The sequence below is a fragment of the Haliotis rubra genome, unplaced genomic scaffold (genome assembly GCF_003918875.1).
Source record: "Haliotis rubra isolate DU_JTF1 unplaced genomic scaffold, ASM391887v1 Scf1076, whole genome shotgun sequence".
In the NCBI taxonomy this organism is placed as follows: domain Eukaryota; kingdom Metazoa; phylum Mollusca; class Gastropoda; order Lepetellida; family Haliotidae; genus Haliotis; species Haliotis rubra.
In genome coordinates this window covers 196,363-217,827 of record NW_025764977.1, presented here as the reverse complement: position 1 = coordinate 217,827, position 21,465 = coordinate 196,363, and the positions used below count along the sequence as shown (strand labels likewise).

Here is a 21,465-nt window from a genome sequence, read left to right as displayed (position 1 = left end):
TATGTCAAAAACGGTTATAGCTCTGGGTCAGTCTTATGACCGCTGCTATTTATGTTTTATATGAATGACATCATAGGTATAGATAGTAATATACGTTTATTTGCCGATGATATGAATATATCACAGATGAAAATATTACAGCAGCCATGTGTATCAATAATGATATGCAAAAGTTGCAGACTGGGCCAATAAATGGAAAGAAGGGTTTAACCCAGAAAACAATGAAAGTATATCTTGTACTCGTAGAGCCAATCATTGTATTCGACTGCATTTATACATGGACGGTAAACAAATCCAAGAAGTAAGAAGTCATAAGCATTTAGGAAATAAACTTCAAGACGGCCATTCGTGGAAAGTACATGCATAAATAATATTGTCCCATATAACTGCTTACTGAGTTTAAAATATCGCCTATCACGGTAAACTCTAGAGACATTGCACAAGTCGTTTATTCTTCCATCTGTGATTGTTGTCGTCCATTTGGTATAACTGTATAAATGAACAGGCTCTAGTACTGCTTGAAACGCTTCATTTGGGTGCTCTCGGAACTACTAGCGGTACTAATGTTAAATCTCCAAAAGAATCGCTTCAAACAGATGAAATGAAAAACCGCATGGCACCAGATTATCTAACTGAACTTGTACCAGGCAGACTTGCTGAGATAATGTCTGCCATACAGACCCTGAAACAAATATATCCAAGAAAGCCCATGCAAGTATATAGAAGAAGTGGCAAGTCTAGATTTCCACAGTTTCAGAAAATGAAGAAAGACTCTGGGCTCAATTTCATTATGTTTATGCCTATTCTATTCTCCCTGGTTTATGATTATTTTTATGAATAGTTTTTTCTGTAAAATATGTTCATTTCAGAGACAAGATGTTAGCCTACTGAGATAAATAATAATAATCTTAGAAACCGATCGTATTAAGTAAAAATCAACTGTACATGTAGAACCCAAGCGTATGCAAATTCATTTCTTCTAAGTACAATTAGCTTATGAAACTCCTTGCCCAAGGAATTAAGTCACTAGTGTTAACTAAAAAAAATAAAAAAAGAAATTGTAACTTTAATTTCTACTATAGATTTCACAAACACTACTTTGACTAAAACACAGGAAATAGATTCTGTCAGTTTACTCACTGCCGCCCCAGACTATGCCGCAGCGATCTAAATGCTGATACTGACACAAATTGTATCAGCGGATATGAAGTAATTATTTTATGGTCTCTGATTTCATAAAAGATAGAATTAAATAAACTGGTGTCGTAATTATTGTTCATCACAAATATTTCGGGTAATAGTACTCAAAGATGCTGGATATGAATAGAATGAACATTTCTTTGACGAGGTTTCGAATTGTATTTACTGGCAGGACCTAGGTGTTTTCAGTTTTCACTTCTTACGGGGTTATCTCCCTTGTCACTTTTCTCTTTAAAGGAACAAAAACAACAACTTCCGTCTGGTTGTTGACAACGTGAACCACACTTTTAAGTTTATTTCTTGTCACGACAATGGTCTTTTACTTCATTAGCAATGGTATGTATATGTTTCACGTAATCATATATCGCACTGTTTCTTAACATAACATGATTTGACCAAGCTGATCAGATAATCACTGGTCCCCACTATCGAGAGCGATCATTTACTCCCCCGGTTTTCGCTCACAGACATTACGAGCAGATGCTGATGGCATGAAGAATTATGTATGCTAGTTTTGATATGGATTGTTCTCGGAAGAATTGATAGTGTGCGTGTGATTGTGTCAGCGGTTATACAGCTTACAGGAGGCCTGTCCTCCATACAAGTTTGTTTGGTGGCAATTTGCCGCACGTGACGGTTCGATTAATTGCAAAATATGGCGACAAAATAAGCTTTAACATGACTTTCTTGTATGCGCATGGATAATATAATACCAGGGCAAGAGTGCAGTTTACCGGGTTAAAATTTAGGCAGTATACGGGCGGAAATCTTACCTAGCTGGGGCGGTGGGGTAGCCTAGTGGTTAAAGCGTTGGCTCGTCACGCCGAAGACCCGGGTTCGAATCCCCACATGGGTACATTGTGTGAAGCCCATTTCTGGTGTCCCCCGCCGTGATGTTGCTGGAATATTGCTAAAAGCGGCGTAAAACCATACTCAGTCAGTCAGTCTTACCTAGCTTACTGTCTCACTTATTGATTCCCTTCGCTGATCGTGACGTGAGTCTCTTCGAGGGTTGGCTGTGTAACGGTTAGGGTAGGCGCTAATTGAACATGTTGAAACTGAAAAAGTGTACCCGTAAACAGGGTAAAGTCCACTACTCTAGATCACAAAAGTGAATATCAGAGCAAGCCAGAAACAGTTTTGCTGAGTAAAGACTTTGACCATGTTAGATGTGTTTCATTGGGGAACATGCTCAGGCTAACAGGCAACAGTTTCATGAGTGACACAAATATGACAGCTACCATTACAATTAAATTTACTTGTTTTATCTCTTCTGACTCTGATGTCTCATTTCAGTGGTGTCTCCACCCTACACAATGTACATGGGACTGGACAAGCATGAAAGTAAGTTATTCTTGCAACATGTATTATACTACGGAAGCGCTGAAGGGACCTGATGAAATAAAATTTATCTTGAGTGCACAAGTTAAAATATTGAGCTCACAAGTTAGTATCTTGAGCTCACACTATAGTATCTTGAGCGCACAAGTTAGTATCTTATGCGCACAAGTTAATATCTTGAGTATCTTGAGCGCTCAACTTCGTGTTTAGCATCTAATGGCATTAATGGAACACACGTTTGCTTGACTGATGGCTAAAATGTACAAACTTATATCCTTTTTGGAAGATTTCAAACGATGCAAAGTCTAACTACAGGTGTTTATGATGAGACTATGTAAAAGTATGCAAATGTATCATGAACATTGATAATGTTTATGTAAATGTTCATCGTCTTTATGCTTGTCAATACTATTCTTTGTAACTTACTTTACTACTTTTTGCTTTATTACATAAAGCAGGCCCAGGTATGTGTAATGTCATAATAAGAATTAAAACATAAACATTAGTAGGAGTTTATTGCAGGGATGAATAGTGATTTTACTGACTTCTTATATTGGTACAAAGTATTATGAACACTAGCGTAAAGCATGGAAAACTTGTTTTGTGCTATGGCTTTATTATGTATATATAGTATTACATGACCATGAAACATGTAAACATTGAGTGTTATACTTAATTATAAAACTCATGTCTGACGTATTTGAAGTATTCCACTTTCAGGGAACTATAGTCTGTAGTCTTGGTTTGCATGTATCAGTAACTGTTTCCTAATGTGGGTACAGTGGTAGTACAATATCTGTACAATATCATATAAAACCCGCCTTATTTATTTGATCCATTAGTATGTGCACGTATAGCACATTAACCAACTTTATTTCTTACTAAAATACCATGTTCCCCGTTTTACTTCCTCCGTTTCAATCCCTTATGTATACGTATGTGTGTTGTAGTTTATTTAACATGTTTTAACAACACAGGAAGTTGAAGAATAACACGTCGATGAAGACGGTGTCTTGAGCGAAATTCAACACCATCCGGGTCCAACACTCTTAGCAACGATCGTACAGTATCCTGTTTCACGATTAAACCTCATTGGATACATTTTTTATGCATCCAACGATAACCATGTCTTTAGATCGTCAAAGTTGTCCGCAATAAAGTCTGTAACATCAGTGGGGCGGGTGGGGTTGCCTCGTGGTTAAAGACCTGGGTTCGATTCCCCACATGGGTACAATGTGTGAAGCCTATTTCTGGTGTCCCCCGCCAAGATATTGCTGGAATATTGCTAAAAGCGCTGAAACCATACTCACTCACTCACTGTAACATCAGCATATCTGGTATCTGGTGCGAAAGGGGGACATACACCTCAGAATACGCTTCTATACTATACCATGATTTTTGACAAGAAGATGTGTTATATCTTTGTATTGGAACCAAAGACTGAAATAAGCATGAATCAGCTCGCGTTTCCGCTCCTCCGTTGCTTCGGCATGAACTGCTTATGGAGTAGTGTATCTCAAGATACTAAGTTGAGCTCTCAACATAACGTGTGCGCTCAATATATTAACTTGTGCGCACAATATATTAACTTGTGCACTCAACATACTAACTCGTCCGTTCAATATAAATTATATTTCATCGGGTCCCTTCAGCGCTTCCGTATTATACACCTAAAGCCAGATTTTTTTCCATTTTTTTAGTTCACAGATTTCAGGCCTGATAATTCACATCATTACCGGTAGGTAAATATAACAATTATGAATAAAATTATGAATAAAAAATCTGATTTGGATTTCCTAAAAGCAATTCTTAGCAAGGAAATATGAAGTGTGAGCAGGAGCAGTTAGTTTGATGGGGAAAGAAACAAGTTGCAGCATTTCCATTACTGTCATAGATCTGTTGCATTTCATCATAATTTGTTGGGTTTTGAAGTTTTTTACAGGTTTTATCTAAGTATTTTGAATAATTCATCTATAATGTCAAAAATAATTTTAAATGTTTGTTTATTTGTTGTTGGTAGAATGCAAAACAGTCCACTGCCATTCAATTTCTCGAATACTTTTTCTCATTTCAGTTATTTGATGTTAGCGATTCATGAACTAAGTTTTGAAAGGTCTGGCCTTACCCTGCCTAGAAACATGCTAAATGCATGAGTGAACATGGTAAAGTCCAAACATATGTGAGGCAGTGGGGTAGCTTGGGCAGTGGGGTAGCCTAGTGGTTAAAGCAGTTTGACAGTACTTAGTGTAAATTATGAGGTCCTTGAAAAATTCTTCCTTGGTATTTGAATCAATGGATCCAATAAACAGGATCAAGGACCCCTGACTTTCAGGAGTACTTTGGAACCCTACATAAGCACGATATGCTTAGATTGACAGTAAGTATATTTTCCTAAACTAGGGTGTCTGACTAGGGAACAAATTCTGCCAAGTGGCAGACTGTTATGTGGTAGTGTTATTACTATAGTGTACCTGTGAAGGTCTGGGTTAGAATGTGCCTTCAGTAACCCATGCTTGTCGTAAGAGGTGACTAACAGGATTGGGTGGTCAGACTTGCTGACTTGGTTGACATATGTCATCGGTTCCCAATTGCGCAGATCGATGCTCATGCTATTGATCACTGGATTGTCTGGTCCAAGCTCGATTATTTACAGGCTGCCGCCAAATAGCTGGAATATTGCTGAGTGCAGCATAAAACTAAACTCACTCACTCATTCACTCACTTATTACTATAGTGACTATATATATTAATGATAATATTTCCCCTTCAGATGAGGATTTGATCAAGTGGGGATGGAAGGAGGATGTATGGTAAGCAGTTTCATCCGTCATGCTGTCCACTGCTTACCAGTCATGCTGGTGTCAGTGTTTGTCTTTGTGGTTGGTTTTCCTGGCTGAGCAATCATTGTTTATATTTTGAAACACTAACCATTATGGATCTAGATCTGCTCCCATACCCATGCTCACAACAAATCCTGGTAAAAATTCCCTTTTTGAATTAACAATATTCCGATCGTACACAGTTTATGAAAACATCATCCTCGATAATCTCCAGGGTATACGTTATGATCACTCTCCACTATACCCTGGATGCATCCACAGCTTGTCCCGCTAATTATATTACCTCCCTTTGCTGGCTCCACATTCTCACGGTAGCCAATCAGCTTAGCCGCTGTTACATCCGAGCTTGCCAGTGTCAACAAAGCTAGCGGTCGCAGTCGCGAAGGTTTGTTCGCAGTACCACTCAGATTTTTTTTACCACTCGACAAATTGACAGATCTGAAACTTTCAAAAGCTATATAAAAGATCTCCTTCCACATCTTACAGAGTAACCTCTGCATCAATTGTGTTGCCAAGTTTAAACGGTAAGATAATTTAAGAAGCAAAAGTGCAGGGTAATTGGTTCTCTCACCTTCCCAGCGTAGACACCTGTCTGGATAAAAAGCCAGCCAAGGGAGGTAATAAAATCATCCCAAGCCGTGGATGCATCCAGGGTATACTGGAGAGATGTGAAAAAATTAGCAGAAATTTTTTTCAACCATTTGATTGCTTTATCAATTTGTCTGGATTTCCTTTTATGTTCAAGACAAGATATCATGTTAAGTTCATTGTGATGAGTACTATTGTTTCGTATTTGTTATCTGTTTGTTGTGAAATATATAACTGAAAATCTGGGAAAAGTGAGTTTTCCCCTCATAACATACATGACAGCCGTGTATCATTGCAGGTTCCATGTTGACAAGGTGTCCTCAGCTCACGTATACCTCCGGCTCCATTCAGTAAGTGACCTTGACATTCATTCCTACATATGGAAATATTGTCATTGCACAAAAGAGAGCAAATACATATATGTGCGAACAGTGTTTGCCCTGACGCAGATAACCTGTGTATTTGACGCACAAATTATCTCAAATACGCAGTGAATTTAGAAGCTTGCATCATTGTTGACACAATGCTGCTAGACCCTTAGTTCCGATAATCTAACCTAAAACTAAATGTTTGCCAGTTAATTGCTCAGTGCTGATTAAATACCTGACCTGCCTTTTGGTCGTTATTAAACAATCACAGTTGGTCTCCATGAAAGTTCCAAATTGAAGTTGACTCCCAAAAACATGTCCATGACTCCCTCTCATGACACCAGGGAGTCATGATGACTCCTAAATTTTTATACCTAAGGCAAATATTGTGCGAAAATAAAACAATAAGTCATGATAACTGGATAATCAATAATAATAATGCACCTGACTTCAATTAATTCATTTCATGCCCAGATATACAGGATATAGCAAATTAAGTTTGAAGGGATGTTATTTCCAGGGAGAAACATTAGACGATGTCCCTCAGGCTGTGGTAGATGAGTGTGCCCAGCTGGTGAAGGCCAACAGTATTCAAGGTGTGTTATCATAAGATCTCTTGTACAGACAGTTGTACCATGACTGACTGACTGAGTTTAGTTTTACGCCGCTTTTAGCAATATTCCAGCAATATCACGGCGGGGGACACCAGAAATGGGCTTCACACATTGTGCCCATGTGGGGAATCGAACCCAGGTCTTCGGCGTGACGAGCCAACGCTTTAACCACGAGGCTACCCCACCGCCCCTGTACCATGAAGATCCTGGCTAGAACTAGTCTTCTGCAACCCATGCTTGTCAGGGGAGGTGACTCTGATTATTCTAAGAGGTGACTAAAGGGATCAAGTGGTCAGACTCATCTACTGCATAGGCGGATCCAGAAATTCTTTTTGGGGGGGTGTGGGTTCTGGATCCGCCACTGTACTTTATTGATGCATGTCATTGTACCGCATTTGTGTTCATTGATACTTATGATGTCAATCATTGGATTGTGTGGAGTTGATTATATACAGACTATCGTCATGTAGCTGGAATATTGGTAATTGTGGCACTATGAGATGCACCAACAAACAACCAAAAAGACATACAGGTAATCAATCATTGTTTGATAAAGGTTTCTTAGCAGCTACCATGGTTACCGGCTGACAAAGTAGACACTAGTTATGGATAACAACTTTTGATCTTCATTTATACTATATATATAGCTTTATAGCTACATCAATAGCATCTTTACTGAAATGCTCTAAATATGTTACAAACATTAGGATGTTGTTATCCATAAAGGTTGTTTGTTTGTTGTTTTATGCCGCACTCAGCAATATTCCAGCTATATGGTAGCTGTCTGTAAATAGTTTAGTCTGGACTAGACAATCCAGTGATCAACATCATGAGCATCAATCTACACAATTGGGATACAGTGACATGTGTCAACCAAGTCAGCAAGCCTGACCACCCAATCCCTTTGGTCACCTCTTATGACAAGCGTGGATTACTGAAGACCAATTCTAACCCAGATTTTCACAGGTGTATCCATGAAGGGTAGTAGTCAAGCAAATAACCATTTAATAACATGCATATAGTGCTGTTACACATATTCATCAGAGTAATCTTGCAACATACAGGGTTATCACAATTAGGAGATAAACATCACGTGTTGGCGAATTTCCGGGTGTTATTGAGTATTTAAAGCACAGGAATTCCTTTGGACCCGACGGCGTCAGCCGGAGGTTTCAAATGAAATATTCCTGTGCTTCAAATACTCAATAACACCCGGAAATTCGCCAACACATGATGTTTATCGACATTGTAAACACAAAAGTAAACGAAAAGGTCCACACACGTTTTTGTGTCTGCTCTCATTGACATCGAGAACGGGTACAGCAGTGAAATGTCATCAGCCGGCCGTTTCGGCTGTCTCCCATGGTAGCAACTAGAACTGCTCATTTGTGACGTCATTCAGACTTTACGTCACAATATGATTTTAATGACGTCATCACAGCTGACGACGTAACAATACAATGGTGTGAGCGATGTTTGTATGTAGTAATACGCAGAAAATTTCCAGGAATCAAATACCATTTGATCACGTTTTTCAACCAATCAGATAAAAGAACACAGTGACTTTTGGTTTACAATGTCCAATCCCTGTTCAAGATAATCATGTATTATTCAGAGTAATCATGATTATTAATATAATGCATTTTACAGAATGATTGTAGTTAGTATGTCTCCTGCAGAATAAACATGTTTATTGTAATGTTCCACAGGCAACAAGATGAACAACATTGACGTTGTGTACACAATGTGGGAAAACCTGAAGAAGACAGCAGGGATGGATGTAGGGCAGGTGGGCTTCCACAGACAGAAGGAGGTCAGTGTGTTGTGTGCTTACAGCAAAATATACCCTTCAACATGATATGTATCTTGTAAGAGAGTATGTTCCAACCAGGACTCTGAGATCAGCCAATGAGCCAATCAGTTGCTGCTCATCATCCCAAATGCACGTCTGAAGACATATGGACACCGACGTTTTTCCTACTTGTCAGCTATCCTCTGGAACAATCTGCACATGTCTCTCAAAGAATCCCACTCAATAGCCAGCTTCCAGTCTAACTTACTGTTCAAGAAGCACTATGACATCTAAATGAACTCCTATTGTAAATATGTATATAGTTAGCGCCATGAGCAACCACTAGGTGATTGGATATAGGGCGCTATACAAATGGACTTATTATTATTATGTATACAGACCACCTCAGTGATCTAATGGACAGGACCAGTGAAGATCGGGGTTAGAATTGGTCTTCAGCAACCCATGCTTGTTGTAAGGGGCAACTAATGGGATCGGGTGGTCAGGCTCGCTGACTTGGTTGACACATGTCCCTATTGCATAGATCGATGCTCATGTTGTTGGTCACTGGATTGTCTGGTCCAGACTCGATTATTTACAGACTGCTGCAATATAGCTGGAATATTGCTGAGTGCGGCATTAAACAACAAACATATCTAATGGACAGAGGATCTGTACAGAGATCGGTAGTTCTAGCCCAGACTTCATCATACCAGCAGACGTGAAAATATGTGTAACATGTTACCCAAGGATAAACAAGGATGAGACAAGGAATGACTATGTTTGTGTGTTGTTTAATGCTGCACTCAGCAATATTTCAGCTATATGGCGGCTATACAGTGTATGAGTACGGTGTCCATATTTGACTTGTAGATAAGCTGAATTTTGAGTCTAATGACAAACTCTTATATATGTATTACAAACATTCAATTGTTTTGAAAATGGGCAGGTTTAGACTGTCTTGCCAATATATGACAAAGTGACAATCAACATTGCAGGTGAGGAAAGTTAGAATAGAGAAGAGAATCAATGAGATAGTGAACCGATTAAACAAGACAAAGGAGGAGCGTTCCCCTGATTTGAGACAAGAGCGGGAAAACCAAGATAAGCTGGAGCGGGAAGACAAGAGAAGGAAGGAACAGGAGATCAAACAACGAGATAAGGAGGATGAGAAACGGAGGAAGGAACAAGCAGAGCTGCGTTCCTATGACAGTCTAATGAGGCCTGAAAACATGCAGTCTAATGTGGTAGGGTCTTTGGTGTTCCCTTATTATGAAAGTGGCTTATTTGAGATGACCAACAAAGGTGCTCTACTTCCCATGTTGCTTTCAGATCACATAACCACACACAGATAAGTATGTCTGTCATTACTTGTGTTTAAAGGCTGTGTCTGTCACTAGTGTCTCCTTGTTCCAGGATGTGATGAAGGCTTGTCTGTCACTAGTGTCTCCTTGTTCCAGGATGTGATGAAGACTTGTCTGTCACTAATGTCTCCTTGTTCCAGGATGTGATGAAGGCTTGTCTGTCACTAATGTCTCCTTGTTTCAGGATGTGATGAAGGCTGTGTCTGTCACTAATGTCTCCTTGTTTCAGGATGTGATGAAGGCTGTGTCTGTCACTAGTGTCTCCTTGTTTCAGGATGTGATGAAGGCTGTGTCTGTCACAAATGTCTCCTTGTTTCAGGATGTGATGAAGGCTGTGTGTGTCACTAATGTCTCCTTGTTTCAGGATGTGATGAAGGCTGTGTCTGTCATTCATGTCTCCTTGTTCCAAGATGTGATGAAGGCTGTGTGTGTCACTCATATCTCCTTGCTCCAAGATGTGATGAAGGCTGTGTGTGTCGCTAGTGTCTCCTTGTTTCAGGATGTGATGAAGGCTGTGTGTGTCGCTAGTGTCTCCTTGTTTCAGGATGTGATGAAGGCTGTGTCTGTCACAAATGTCTCCTTGTTCCAGGATGTGATGAAGGCTTGTCTGTCACTCATGTCTCCTTGTTCGAGGATGTGATGAAAGCTTGTCTGTCACTAATGTCTCCTTGTTCCAGGATGTGATGAAGGCTGTGTCTGTCACTAATATCTCCTTGTTTCAGGATGTGATGAAGGCTGTGTGTGTCACTAATGTCTCCTTGTTCCAGGATGTGATGAAGGCTTGTCTGTCACAAATGTCTCCTTGTTTCAGGATGTGATGAAGGCTGTGTCTGTCACTAGTGTCTCCTTGTTTCAGGATGTGATGAAGGCTGTGTCTGTCACAAATGTCTCCTTGTTTCAGGATGTGATGAAGGCTGTGTGTGTCACTCATATCTCCTTGTTCCAAGATGTGATGAAGGCTGTGTGTGTCGCTAGTGTCTCCTTGTTTCAGGATGTGATGAAGGCTGTGTGTGTCGCTTAGTGTCTCCTTGTTTCAGCTAGTGTCTCCTTGTTTCAGGATGTGATGAAGGCTTGTCTGTCACTAATGTCTCCTTGTTCAGGATGTGATGAAGGCTGTGTCTGTCACTAATGTCTCCTTGTTCAGGATGTGATGAAGGCTTGTCTGTCACTAATGTCTCCTTGTTCCAGGATGTGATGAAGGCTTGTCTGTCACTAATGTCTCCTTGTTCCAGGATGTGATGAAGGCTTGTCTGTCACTAATGTCTCCTTGTTCCAGGATGTGATGAAGGCTTGTCTGTCACTAATGTCTCCTTGTTCCAGGATGTGATGAAGGCTTGTCTGTCACTAATGTCTCCTTGTTCCAGGATGTGATGAAGGCTCCCTGTCTGTCACTAATGTCTCCTTGTTCCAGGATGTGATGAAGGCTTGTCTGTCACTCATGTCTCCTTGTTCCAGGATGTGATGAAGGCTTGTCTGTCACTCATGTCTTCTTGTTCCAGGATGTGATGAAGGCTTGTCTGTCACTAATGTCTCCTTGTTCCAGGATGTGATGAAGGCTTGTCTGTCACTCATGTCTCCTTGTTCCAGGATGTGATGAAGGCTTGTCTGTCACTCATGTCTCCTTGTTCCAGGATGTGATGAAGGCTTGTCTGTCACTCATGTCTCCTTGTTCCAGGATGTGATGAAGGCTTGTCTGTCACTAATTTCTCCTTGTTCCAGGATGTGATGAAGGCTTGTCTGTCACTCATGTCTTCTTGTTCCAGGATGTGATGAAGGCTTGTCTGTCACTAATGTCTCCTTGTTCCAGGATGTGATGAAGGCTTGTCTGTCACTAATGTCTCCTTGTTCCAGGATGTGATGAAGGCTTGTCTGTCACTAATGTCTCCTTGTTCCAGGATGTGATGAAGGCTTGTCTGTCACTAATGTCTCCTTGTTCAGGATGTGATGAAGGCTTGTCTGTCACTCATGTCTCCTTGTTCCAGGATGTGATGAAGGCTTGTCTGTCACTAATGTCTCCTTGTTCCAGGATGTGATGAAGGCTTGTCTGTCACTAATGTCTCCTTGTTCCAGGATGTGATGAAGGCTTGTCTGTCACTAATGTCTCCTTGTTCCAGGATGTGATGAAGGCTTGTCTGTCACTAATGTCTCCTTGTTCCAGGATGTGATGAAGGCTGTGTCTGTCTCTAATGTCTCCTTGTTCCAGGATGTGATGAAGGCTTGTCTGTCACTAATGTCTCCTTGTTCCAGGATGTGATGAAGGCTTGTCTGTCACTAATGTCTCCTTGTTCCAGGATGTGATGAAGGCTTGTCTGTCACTCATGTCTCCTTGTTCCAGGATGTGATGAAGGCTTGTCTGTCACTAATGTCTCCTTGTTCCAGGATGTGATGAAGGCTTGTCTGTCACTCATGTCTCCTTGTTCCAGGATGTGATGAAGGCTTGTCTGTCACTAATGTCTCCTTGTTCAGGATGTGATGAAGGCTTGTCTGTCACTCATGTCTCCTTGTTCCAGGATGTGATGAAGGCTTGTCTGTCACTCATGTCTTCTTGTTCCAGGATGTGATGAAGGCTTGTGTCACTACCAATGTCTCCTTGTTCCAGGATGTGATGAAGGCTTGTCTGTCACTCATGTCTCCTTGTTCCAGGATGTGATGAAGGCTTGTCTGTCACTCATGTCTTCTTGTTCCAGGATGTGATGAAGGCTTGTCTGTCACTCATGTCTCCTTGTTCCAGGATGTGATGAAGGCTTGTCTGTCACTAATTTCTCCTTGTTCCAGGATGTGATGAAGGCTTGTCTGTCACTCATGTCTTCTTGTTCCAGGATGTGATGAAGGCTTGTCTGTCACTAATGTCTCCTTGTTCCAGGATGTGATGAAGGCTTGTCTGTCACTAATGTCTCCTTGTTCAGGATGTGATGAAGGCTTGTCTGTCACTAATGTCTCCTTGTTCCAGGATGTGATGAAGGCTTGTCTGTCACTCATGTCTCCTTGTTCCAGGATGTGATGAAGGCTTGTCTGTCACTAATGTCTCCTTGTTCCAGGATGTGATGAAGGCTTGTCTGTCACTAATGTCTCCTTGTTCCAGGATGTGATGAAGGCTTGTCTGTCACTAATGTCTCCTTGTTCCAGGATGTGATGAAGGCTTGTCTGTCACTAATGTCTCCTTGTTCCAGGATGTGATGAAGGCTTGTCTGTCACTAATGTCTCCTTGTTCCAGGATGTGATGAAGGCTTGTCTGTCACTAATGTCTCCTTTGTTCCAGGATGTGATGAAGGCTTGTCTGTCACTAATGTCTCCCTTGTTCCAGGATGTGATGAAGGCTTGTCTGTCACTAATTTCTCCTTGTTCCAGGATGTGATGAAGGCTTGTCTGTCACTCATGTCTTCTTGTTCCAGGATGTGATGAAGGCTTGTCTGTCACTAATGTCTCCTTGTTCCAGGATGTGATGAAGGCTTGTCTGTCACTAATGTCTCCCCTTGTTCCAGGATGTGATGAAGGCTTGTCTGTCACTAATGTCCCTTGTTCCAGGATGTGATGAAGGCTTGTCTGTCACTCATGTCTCCTTGTTCCAGGATGTGATGAAGGCTTGTCTGTCACTAATGTCTCCCTTGTTCCAGGATGTGATGAAGGCTTGTCTGTCACTAATGTCTCCTTGTTCCAGGATGTGATGAAGGCTTGTCTGTCACTAATGTCTCCCTTGTTCCAGGATGTGATGAAGGCTTGTCTGTCACTAATGTCTCCTTGTTCCAGGATGTGATGAAGGCTTGTCTGTCACTAATGTCTCCTTGTTCCAGGATGTGATGAAGGCTTGTCTGTCACTAATGTCTCCTTGTTCCAGGATGTGATGAAGGCTTGTCTGTCACTAATGTCTCCTTGTTCCAGGATGTGATGAAGGCTTGTCTGTCACTCATGTCTTCTTGTTCCAGGATGTGATGAAGGCTGTGTCTGTCACTAATGTCTCCTTGTTCCAGGATGTGATGAAGGCTTGTCTGTCACTAATGTCTCCTTGTTCCAGGATGTGATGAAGGCTTGTCTGTCACTAATGTCTCCTTGTTCCAGGATGTGATGAAGGCTTGTCTGTCACTAATGTCTCCTTGTTCCAGGATGTGATGAAGGCTGTGTCTGTCTCTAATGTCTCCTTGTTCCAGGATGTGATGAAGGCTTGTCTGTCACTAATGTCTCCTTGTTCCAGGATGTGATGAAGGCTTGTCTGTCACTAATGTCTCCTTGTTCCAGGATGTGATGAAGGCTTGTCTGTCACTCATGTCTCCTTGTTCCAGGATGTGATGAAGGCTTGTCTGTCACTAATGTCTCCTTGTTCCAGGATGTGATGAAGGCTTGTCTGTCACTCATGTCTCCTTGTTCCAGGATGTGATGAAGGCTTGTCTGTCACTAATGTCTCCTTGTTCCAGGATGTGATGAAGGCTTGTCTGTCACTCATGTCTCCTTGTTCCAGGATGTGATGAAGGCTTGTCTGTCACTCATGTCTTCTTGTTCCAGGATGTGATGAAGGCTTGTCTGTCACTAATGTCTCCTTGTTCCAGGATGTGATGAAGGCTTGTCTGTCACTCATGTCTCCTTGTTCCAGGATGTGATGAAGGCTTGTCTGTCACTCATGTCTTCTTGTTCCAGGATGTGATGAAGGCTTGTCTGTCACTCATGTCTCCTTGTTCCAGGATGTGATGAAGGCTTGTCTGTCACTAATTTCTCCTTGTTCCAGGATGTGATGAAGGCTTGTCTGTCACTCATGTCTCCTTGTTCCAGGATGTGATGAAGGCTTGTCTGTCACTAATGTCTCCTTGTTCCAGGATGTGATGAAGGCTTGTCTGTCACTAATGTCTCCTTGTTCCAGGATGTGATGAAGGCTTGTCTGTCACTAATGTCTCCCTTGTTCCAGGATGTGATGAAGGCTTGTCTGTCACTCATGTCTCCTTGTTCCAGGATGTGATGAAGGCTTGTCTGTCACTAATGTCTCCTTGTTCCAGGATGTGATGAAGGCTTGTCTGTCACTAATGTCTCCTTGTTCCAGGATGTGATGAAGGCTTGTCTGTCACTAATGTCTCCTTGTTCCAGGATGTGATGAAGGCTTGTCTGTCACTAATGTCTCCTTGTTCCAGGATGTGATGAAGGCTTGTCTGTCACTAATGTCTCCTTGTTCCAGGATGTGATGAAGGCTTGTCTGTCACTAATGTCTCCTTGTTCCAGGATGTGATGAAGGCTTGTCTGTCACTAATGTCTCCTTGTTCCAGGATGTGATGAAGGCTTGTCTGTCACTAATTTCTCCTTGTTCCAGGATGTGATGAAGGCTTGTCTGTCACTCATGTCTTCTTGTTCCAGGATGTGATGAAGGCTTGTCTGTCACTAATGTCTCCTTGTTCCAGGATGTGATGAAGGCTTGTCTGTCACTAATGTCTCCTTGTTCCAGGATGTGATGAAGGCTTGTCTGTCACTAATGTCTCCTTGTTCCAGGATGTGATGAAGGCTTGTCTGTCACTCATGTCTCCCTTGTTCCAGGATGTGATGAAGGCTTGTCTGTCACTAATGTCTCCTTGTTCCAGGATGTGATGAAGGCTTGTCTGTCACTAATGTCTCCTTGTTCCAGGATGTGATGAAGGCTTGTCTGTCACTAATGTCTCCCTTGTTCCAGGATGTGATGAAGGCTTGTCTGTCACTAATGTCTCCTTGTTCCAGGATGTGATGAAGGCTTGTCTGTCACTAATGTCTCCTTGTTCAGGATGTGATGAAGGCTTGTCTGTCACTAATGTCTCCTTGTTCCAGGATGTGATGAAGGCTTGTCTGTCACTAATGTCTCCTTGTTCCAGGATGTGATGAAGGCTTGTCTGTCACTCATGTCTTCTTGTTCCAGGATGTGATGAAGGCTGTGTCTGTCACTAATGTCTCCTTGTTCCAGGATGTGATGAAGGCTTGTCTGTCACTAATTTCTCCTTGTTCCAGGATGTGATGAAGGCTTGTCTGTCACTAATTTCTCCTTGTTCCAGGATGTGATGAAGGCTGTGTGTGTCGCTAGTGTCTTCTTGTTCCAGGATGTGATGAAGGCTTGTCTGTCACTCATGTCTCCTTGTTCCAGGATGTGATGAAGGCTTGTCTGTCACTAATGTCTCCTTGTTCCAGGATGTGATGAAGGCTTGTCTGTCACTCATGTCTCCTTGTTCCAGGATGTGATGAAGGCTTGTCTGTCACTCATGTCTTCTTGTTCCAGGATGTGATGAAGGCTTGTCTGTCACTAGTGTCTCCTTGTTCCAGGATGTGATGAAGGCTTGTCTGTCACTAGTGTCTCCTTGTTCCAGGATGTGATGAAGGCTTGTCTGTCACTAATGTCTCCTTGTTCAGGATGTGATGAAGGCTTGTCTATCACTAATGTCTCCTTGTTCAGGATGTGATGAAGGCTTGTCTGTCACTAGTGTCTCCTTGTTCAGGATGTGATGAAGGCTTGTCTGTCACTAGTGTCTCCTTGTTCCAGGATGTGATGAAGGCTTGTCTGTCACTAATGTCTCCTTGTTCCAGGATGTGATGAAGGCTTGTCTGTCACTAATGTCTCCTTGTTCCAGGATGTGATGAAGGCTTGTCTGTCACTAATTTCTCCTTGTTCCAGGATGTGATGAAGGCTTGTCTGTCACTCATGTCTTCTTGTTCCAGGATGTGATGAAGGCTTGTCTGTCACTAATGTCTCCTTGTTCAGGATGTGATGAAGGCTTGTCTGTCACTAATGTCTCCTTGTTCCAGGATGTGATGAAGGCTTGTCTGTCACTAATGTCTCCTTGTTCAGGATGTGATGAAGGCTTGTCTGTCACTAATGTCTCCTTGTTCAGGATGTGATGAAGGCTTGTCTGTCACTAATGTCTCCTTGTTCAGGATGTGATGAAGGCTTGTCTGTCACTCATGTCTTCTTGTTCCAGGATGTGATGAAGGCTTGTCTGTCACTCATGTCTTCTTGTTCCAGGATGTGATGAAGGCTTGTCTGTCACTCATGTCTTCTTGTTCCAGGATGTGATGAAGGCTTGTCTGTCACTCATGTCTTCTTGTTCCAGGATGTGATGAAGGCTTGTCTGTCACTCATGTCTCCTTGTTCAGGATGTGATGAAGGCTTGTCTGTCACTCATGTCTTCTTGTTCCAGGATGTGATGAAGGCTTGTCTGTCACTAATGTCTCCTTGTTCCAGGATGTGATGAAGGCTTGTCTGTCACTAATGTCTCCTTTGTTCCAGGATGTGATGAAGGCTTGTCTGTCACTAATGTCTCCTTGTTCAGGATGTGATGAAGGCTTGTCTGTCACTAATGTCTCCTTGTTCAGGATGTGATGAAGGCTTGTCTGTCACTCATGTCTCCTTGTTCAGGATGTGATGAAGGCTTGTCTGTCACTAATGTCTCCTTGTTCAGGATGTGATGAAGGCTTGTCTGTCACTAATGTCTCCTTGTTCCAGGATGTGATGAAGGCTTGTCTGTCACTAATGTCTCCTTGTTCCAGGATGTGATGAAGGCTTGTCTGTCACTAATGTCTCCTTGTTCCAGGATGTGATGAAGGCTTGTCTGTCACTAATGTCTCCTTGTTCAGGATGTGATGAAGGCTTGTCTGTCACTAATGTCTCCTTGTTCCAGGATGTGATGAAGGCTTGTCTGTCACTAATGTCTCCTTGTTCCAGGATGTGATGAAGGCTTGTCTGTCACTCATGTCTCCTTGTTCAGGATGTGATGAAGGCTGTGTCTGTCACTAATGTCTCCTTGTTCCAGGATGTGATGAAGGCTTGTCTGTCACTAATTTCTCCTTGTTCCAGGATGTGATGAAGGCTTGTCTGTCACTAATGTCTCCTTGTTCCAGGATGTGATGAAGGCTGTGTGTGTCGCTAGTGTCTCCTTGTTCCAGGATGTGATGAAGGCTTGTCTGTCACTCATGTCTCCTTGTTCCAGGATGTGATGAAGGCTTGTCTGTCACTAATGTCTCCTTGTTCCAGGATGTGATGAAGGCTTGTCTGTCACTCATGTCTCCTTGTTCCAGGATGTGATGAAGGCTTGTCTGTCACTCATGTCTTCTTGTTCCAGGATGTGATGAAGGCTTGTCTGTCACTAATTTCTCCTTGTTCCAGGATGTGATGAAGGCTTGTCTGTCACTCATGTCTTCTTGTTCCAGGATGTGATGAAGGCTTGTCTGTCACTAATGTCTCCTTGTTCAGGATGTGATGAAGGCTTGTCTGTCACTAATGTCTCCTTGTTCCAGGATGTGATGAAGGCTTGTCTGTCACTAATGTCTCCTTGTTCCAGGATGTGATGAAGGCTTGTCTGTCACTAATGTCTTCTTGTTCCAGGATGTGATGAAGGCTTGTCTGTCACTCATGTCTCCTTGTTCCAGGATGTGATGAAGGCTTGTCTGTCACTAATGTCTCCTTGTTCCAGGATGTGATGAAGGCTTGTCTGTCACTCATGTCTTCTTGTTCCAGGATGTGATGAAGGCTTGTCTGTCACTCATGTCTCCTTGTTTCAGGATGTGATGAAGGCTTGTCTGTCACTCATGTCTTCTTGTTCCAGGATGTGATGAAGGCTTGTCTGTCACTCATGTCTTCTTGTTCCAGGATGTGATGAAGGCTTGTCTGTCACTCATGTCTTCTTGTTCCAGGATGTGATGAAGGCTTGTCTGTCACTCATGTCTTCTTGTTCCAGGATGATGGCAATGACTCAGATGACTTTATGTGACTGGGACACATGAAGGTTAAGGACGCCCATGACATCCTGGACACACCACTTGAACAATATCAAGGGAATCCGCCATGCTCATGGGTCAGGGAAGGCCAACAGTTCCACCACATGCCAACAATGATCCAATCACTGTGTGTTCTTCTACCGTGGGATGTGGTTTTTACCAATCACGTCAATGGTTACACACGGGTCAAAGCATGGAAACAGTTGGCCAGATTGGAAGATTTTGTGATCGAGTGCTAGTGAGATTTTAAAGCCTCATAATTGAGAAATCACCAGGTGGACATTCAGAACTGTGATCTATATGGACAAGTCCTGCGCATCATTAGGAGATGAGGTGTGTGTGAGTTGGATGTGTGACCTGCTCATATTAGTTGACTTCAGTGATACAAGAGTCAGTATCTGATATCTATATGTGATATACCCTGCTTTGTGCCTTGAGGGGAAAAATGCCAGCATCTGATGTCACGCCAGTAATGTCAAGCCACAGCGACTGTTGTCAACTGTTGCCCAGTCTCAAGGCTACAACATGCATCGCTTGGAACATTGATTCATTCTATCACTGTCAACAAGCCCCATCGGCACAGGCTCATTCAGTGTGCGAAATAGCCACCGGCCCGCTAGCCTGTGGCTAGTAAAAATCCAGTCGGGCCAGTAAATCTCCACAGTCACTGGCTCAATGATGAAACCTGTGTCTACATTTAAATTTCGGGCATAGCGAAGTATTTTGTGGGCTAGCAACTTTCAGGCATAGCTAGCCCGACTGGCTAGCAAAATATGGAACCTTTTTCGCACACTGGGCTCATTATAAGAGTTGGTTTACAGATTACATCGTCCTAAGACCTTCCTGCTGCTCCAGCTAAGAACTGAATAAAACCTTACATATTTTAGCTGAATTTACAGATACCCCAACCAAAATAATTGAAAATTAGAAAATATATACAATTAAGGTCTTTACATACTGCCAGTGGTAAAGGTAATTAATTTGGGACAATAAAAACAACAGTGAAATGCTGCTGTCAGGTTTCCAAATTTTATTTATGATGATCCACACCATGATTTACCATCTATCCTATCTATTGTTTTCACATGCCAATTCTAATCAAACTTTAAGATGAATTAAAAAATACTGTACTGTTCAGTCTTACCAACCAAATATTTTGCTATCCAAATTTGTAAACCCCAAAAGAGAAAATCTGGTCTGTTGACAAAAGGAATGGCTTTTCCCTTCCATCATTTCTTGTAGGCATTTTTATTTATTAAGTACAAAAGTAATATTAAGATACAGTCAAATCTTTGCAAGTAGAAACTAGATAAAAACAAGAAAAGTAAGATATGTAGGTACTGCTTTAAGGATATCCAACAGCATACTTTATGCAGGGCTCCAGATAATTTTTGAACACCAGGAGTACGTACTCCTTATTTTTTCAATATAGGAGTACTCGAAAACCTTAAGCCTACATTTAGAGTACTGAATGGAAATAATGGAGTATCAGTTTCGTTTCATATATGCACCACAACATTGCTAGTCTTGTGTAAACAGGTCAATATACAATAAAACAAATACTTTTTCAGATAAATACGTCTGTAAATGATTCTAAGACCGTACACCATTACCGTGATGCGTATCTGCTACGTTTTATAAATTATTTCCTACCTTATCCGTACATACGCTGATACGGCCCTTATCTGGAGCCCTGCTTTATGTATGCATCTTAATTTTACGCTCATGTATGATAGCTCTTAGCATTTGTTCAGACAATGAAACATTCAAGACACAGTATATGTACCTCACAGAATATTCTGTTACTTATTGGTCTTTCCTATGTTCAAGCTCTAATACTTTCAGCATTGTTCAGTTTTCCAACCAACCAAACCTACTTTCAGTTTTAGACTCTCATTTGTCAGATCTCTCACTTTGTAGTGATCTGTGTGATTTACCATTCTTCATAACTTATTACTTTAGTTTCTTCCCTTGTTTATACTGTACAGTGATGTAATTATTGTAGACATTAATACATTTACATGTTTACATCGTTTTAAATTTTCTTTTGAAAAATATTGAGTTTAGCATGTATTGACTGCCAATTATTGTTGAGTTGTACATTTGGAAATTACTTCAGTACTTCTTAGTGAAATTTATGGTCTTAGAATCTGTAAGCTAACCCTTCATATTTTATTTCAAGACAATGTCAAATGTTATATTTTTTCCAATCAAATAAAAATTATCCAGTTGTATAACCATGATTTAAATAAGTGGTTTGTTATGTGATTTTTGGTTTATTTCAAATGAATTTTTGTTAACTTTCTGATGGAATGTTTCCACCAGTTATTTTGATTACCGGTATAAGAAACAAAGTAAAACCTGGAATACAAATTTGTAAAGTGTCTGACATTTCATTACTCATATTGGGTAGGTGAATGTATGTTATTCAGTTTGCTTCTTTCTTATCTATCTTACTGTACTGTAACATGATGCCAGTATGGAGCCCAGTACAGTATTAAATCAAAAATGTATAGGAATATCTCAAACACATTCCACTTGACCTTGACCGGTGCTTGTGTACAGGTCACAGGTCAAATATCCAGTTAACCTTACTCATTAGGCCACAACAACTTGTTTTGTTCTTCATGTTTATCACAGCTCTCTCAA

The 21,465-nt window shown here is 41.5% G+C and overlaps 1 protein-coding gene across 1 annotated transcript; it reads left to right on the top strand.

The window, feature by feature from the left end:
• The first annotated feature begins 1,442 nt into the window (after nucleotides 1-1,442).
• LOC124280329 (coiled-coil domain-containing protein 25-like) lies at nucleotides 1,443-20,182 on the top strand. The gene is made up of 8 exons (XM_046716233.1): nucleotides 1,443-1,536; nucleotides 2,497-2,544; nucleotides 5,312-5,351; nucleotides 6,268-6,319; nucleotides 6,858-6,933; nucleotides 8,661-8,764; nucleotides 9,742-9,990; nucleotides 18,777-20,182. The coding sequence occupies exons 1-8, from the start codon at nucleotides 1,512-1,514 to the stop codon at nucleotides 18,807-18,809; spliced, it is 627 nt and encodes a 208-aa protein (XP_046572189.1). The 5' UTR covers nucleotides 1,443-1,511; the 3' UTR covers nucleotides 18,810-20,182.
• The last annotated feature ends 1,283 nt before the right edge of the window (nucleotides 20,183-21,465 follow it).

Excerpts from the sequence above, each read along its gene's own strand:
- LOC124280329 (XM_046716233.1), top strand. The coding sequence starts at position 1,512 with ATGGTCTTTTACTTCATTAGCAATG. Across the intron at positions 5,352-6,267 it reads GGATGGAAGGAGGATGTATG|GTTCCATGTTGACAAGGTGT; the intron begins GTAAGCAGTTTC and ends GTATCATTGCAG. Across the intron at positions 6,320-6,857 it reads TATACCTCCGGCTCCATTCA|GGAGAAACATTAGACGATGT; the intron begins GTAAGTGACCTT and ends TGTTATTTCCAG.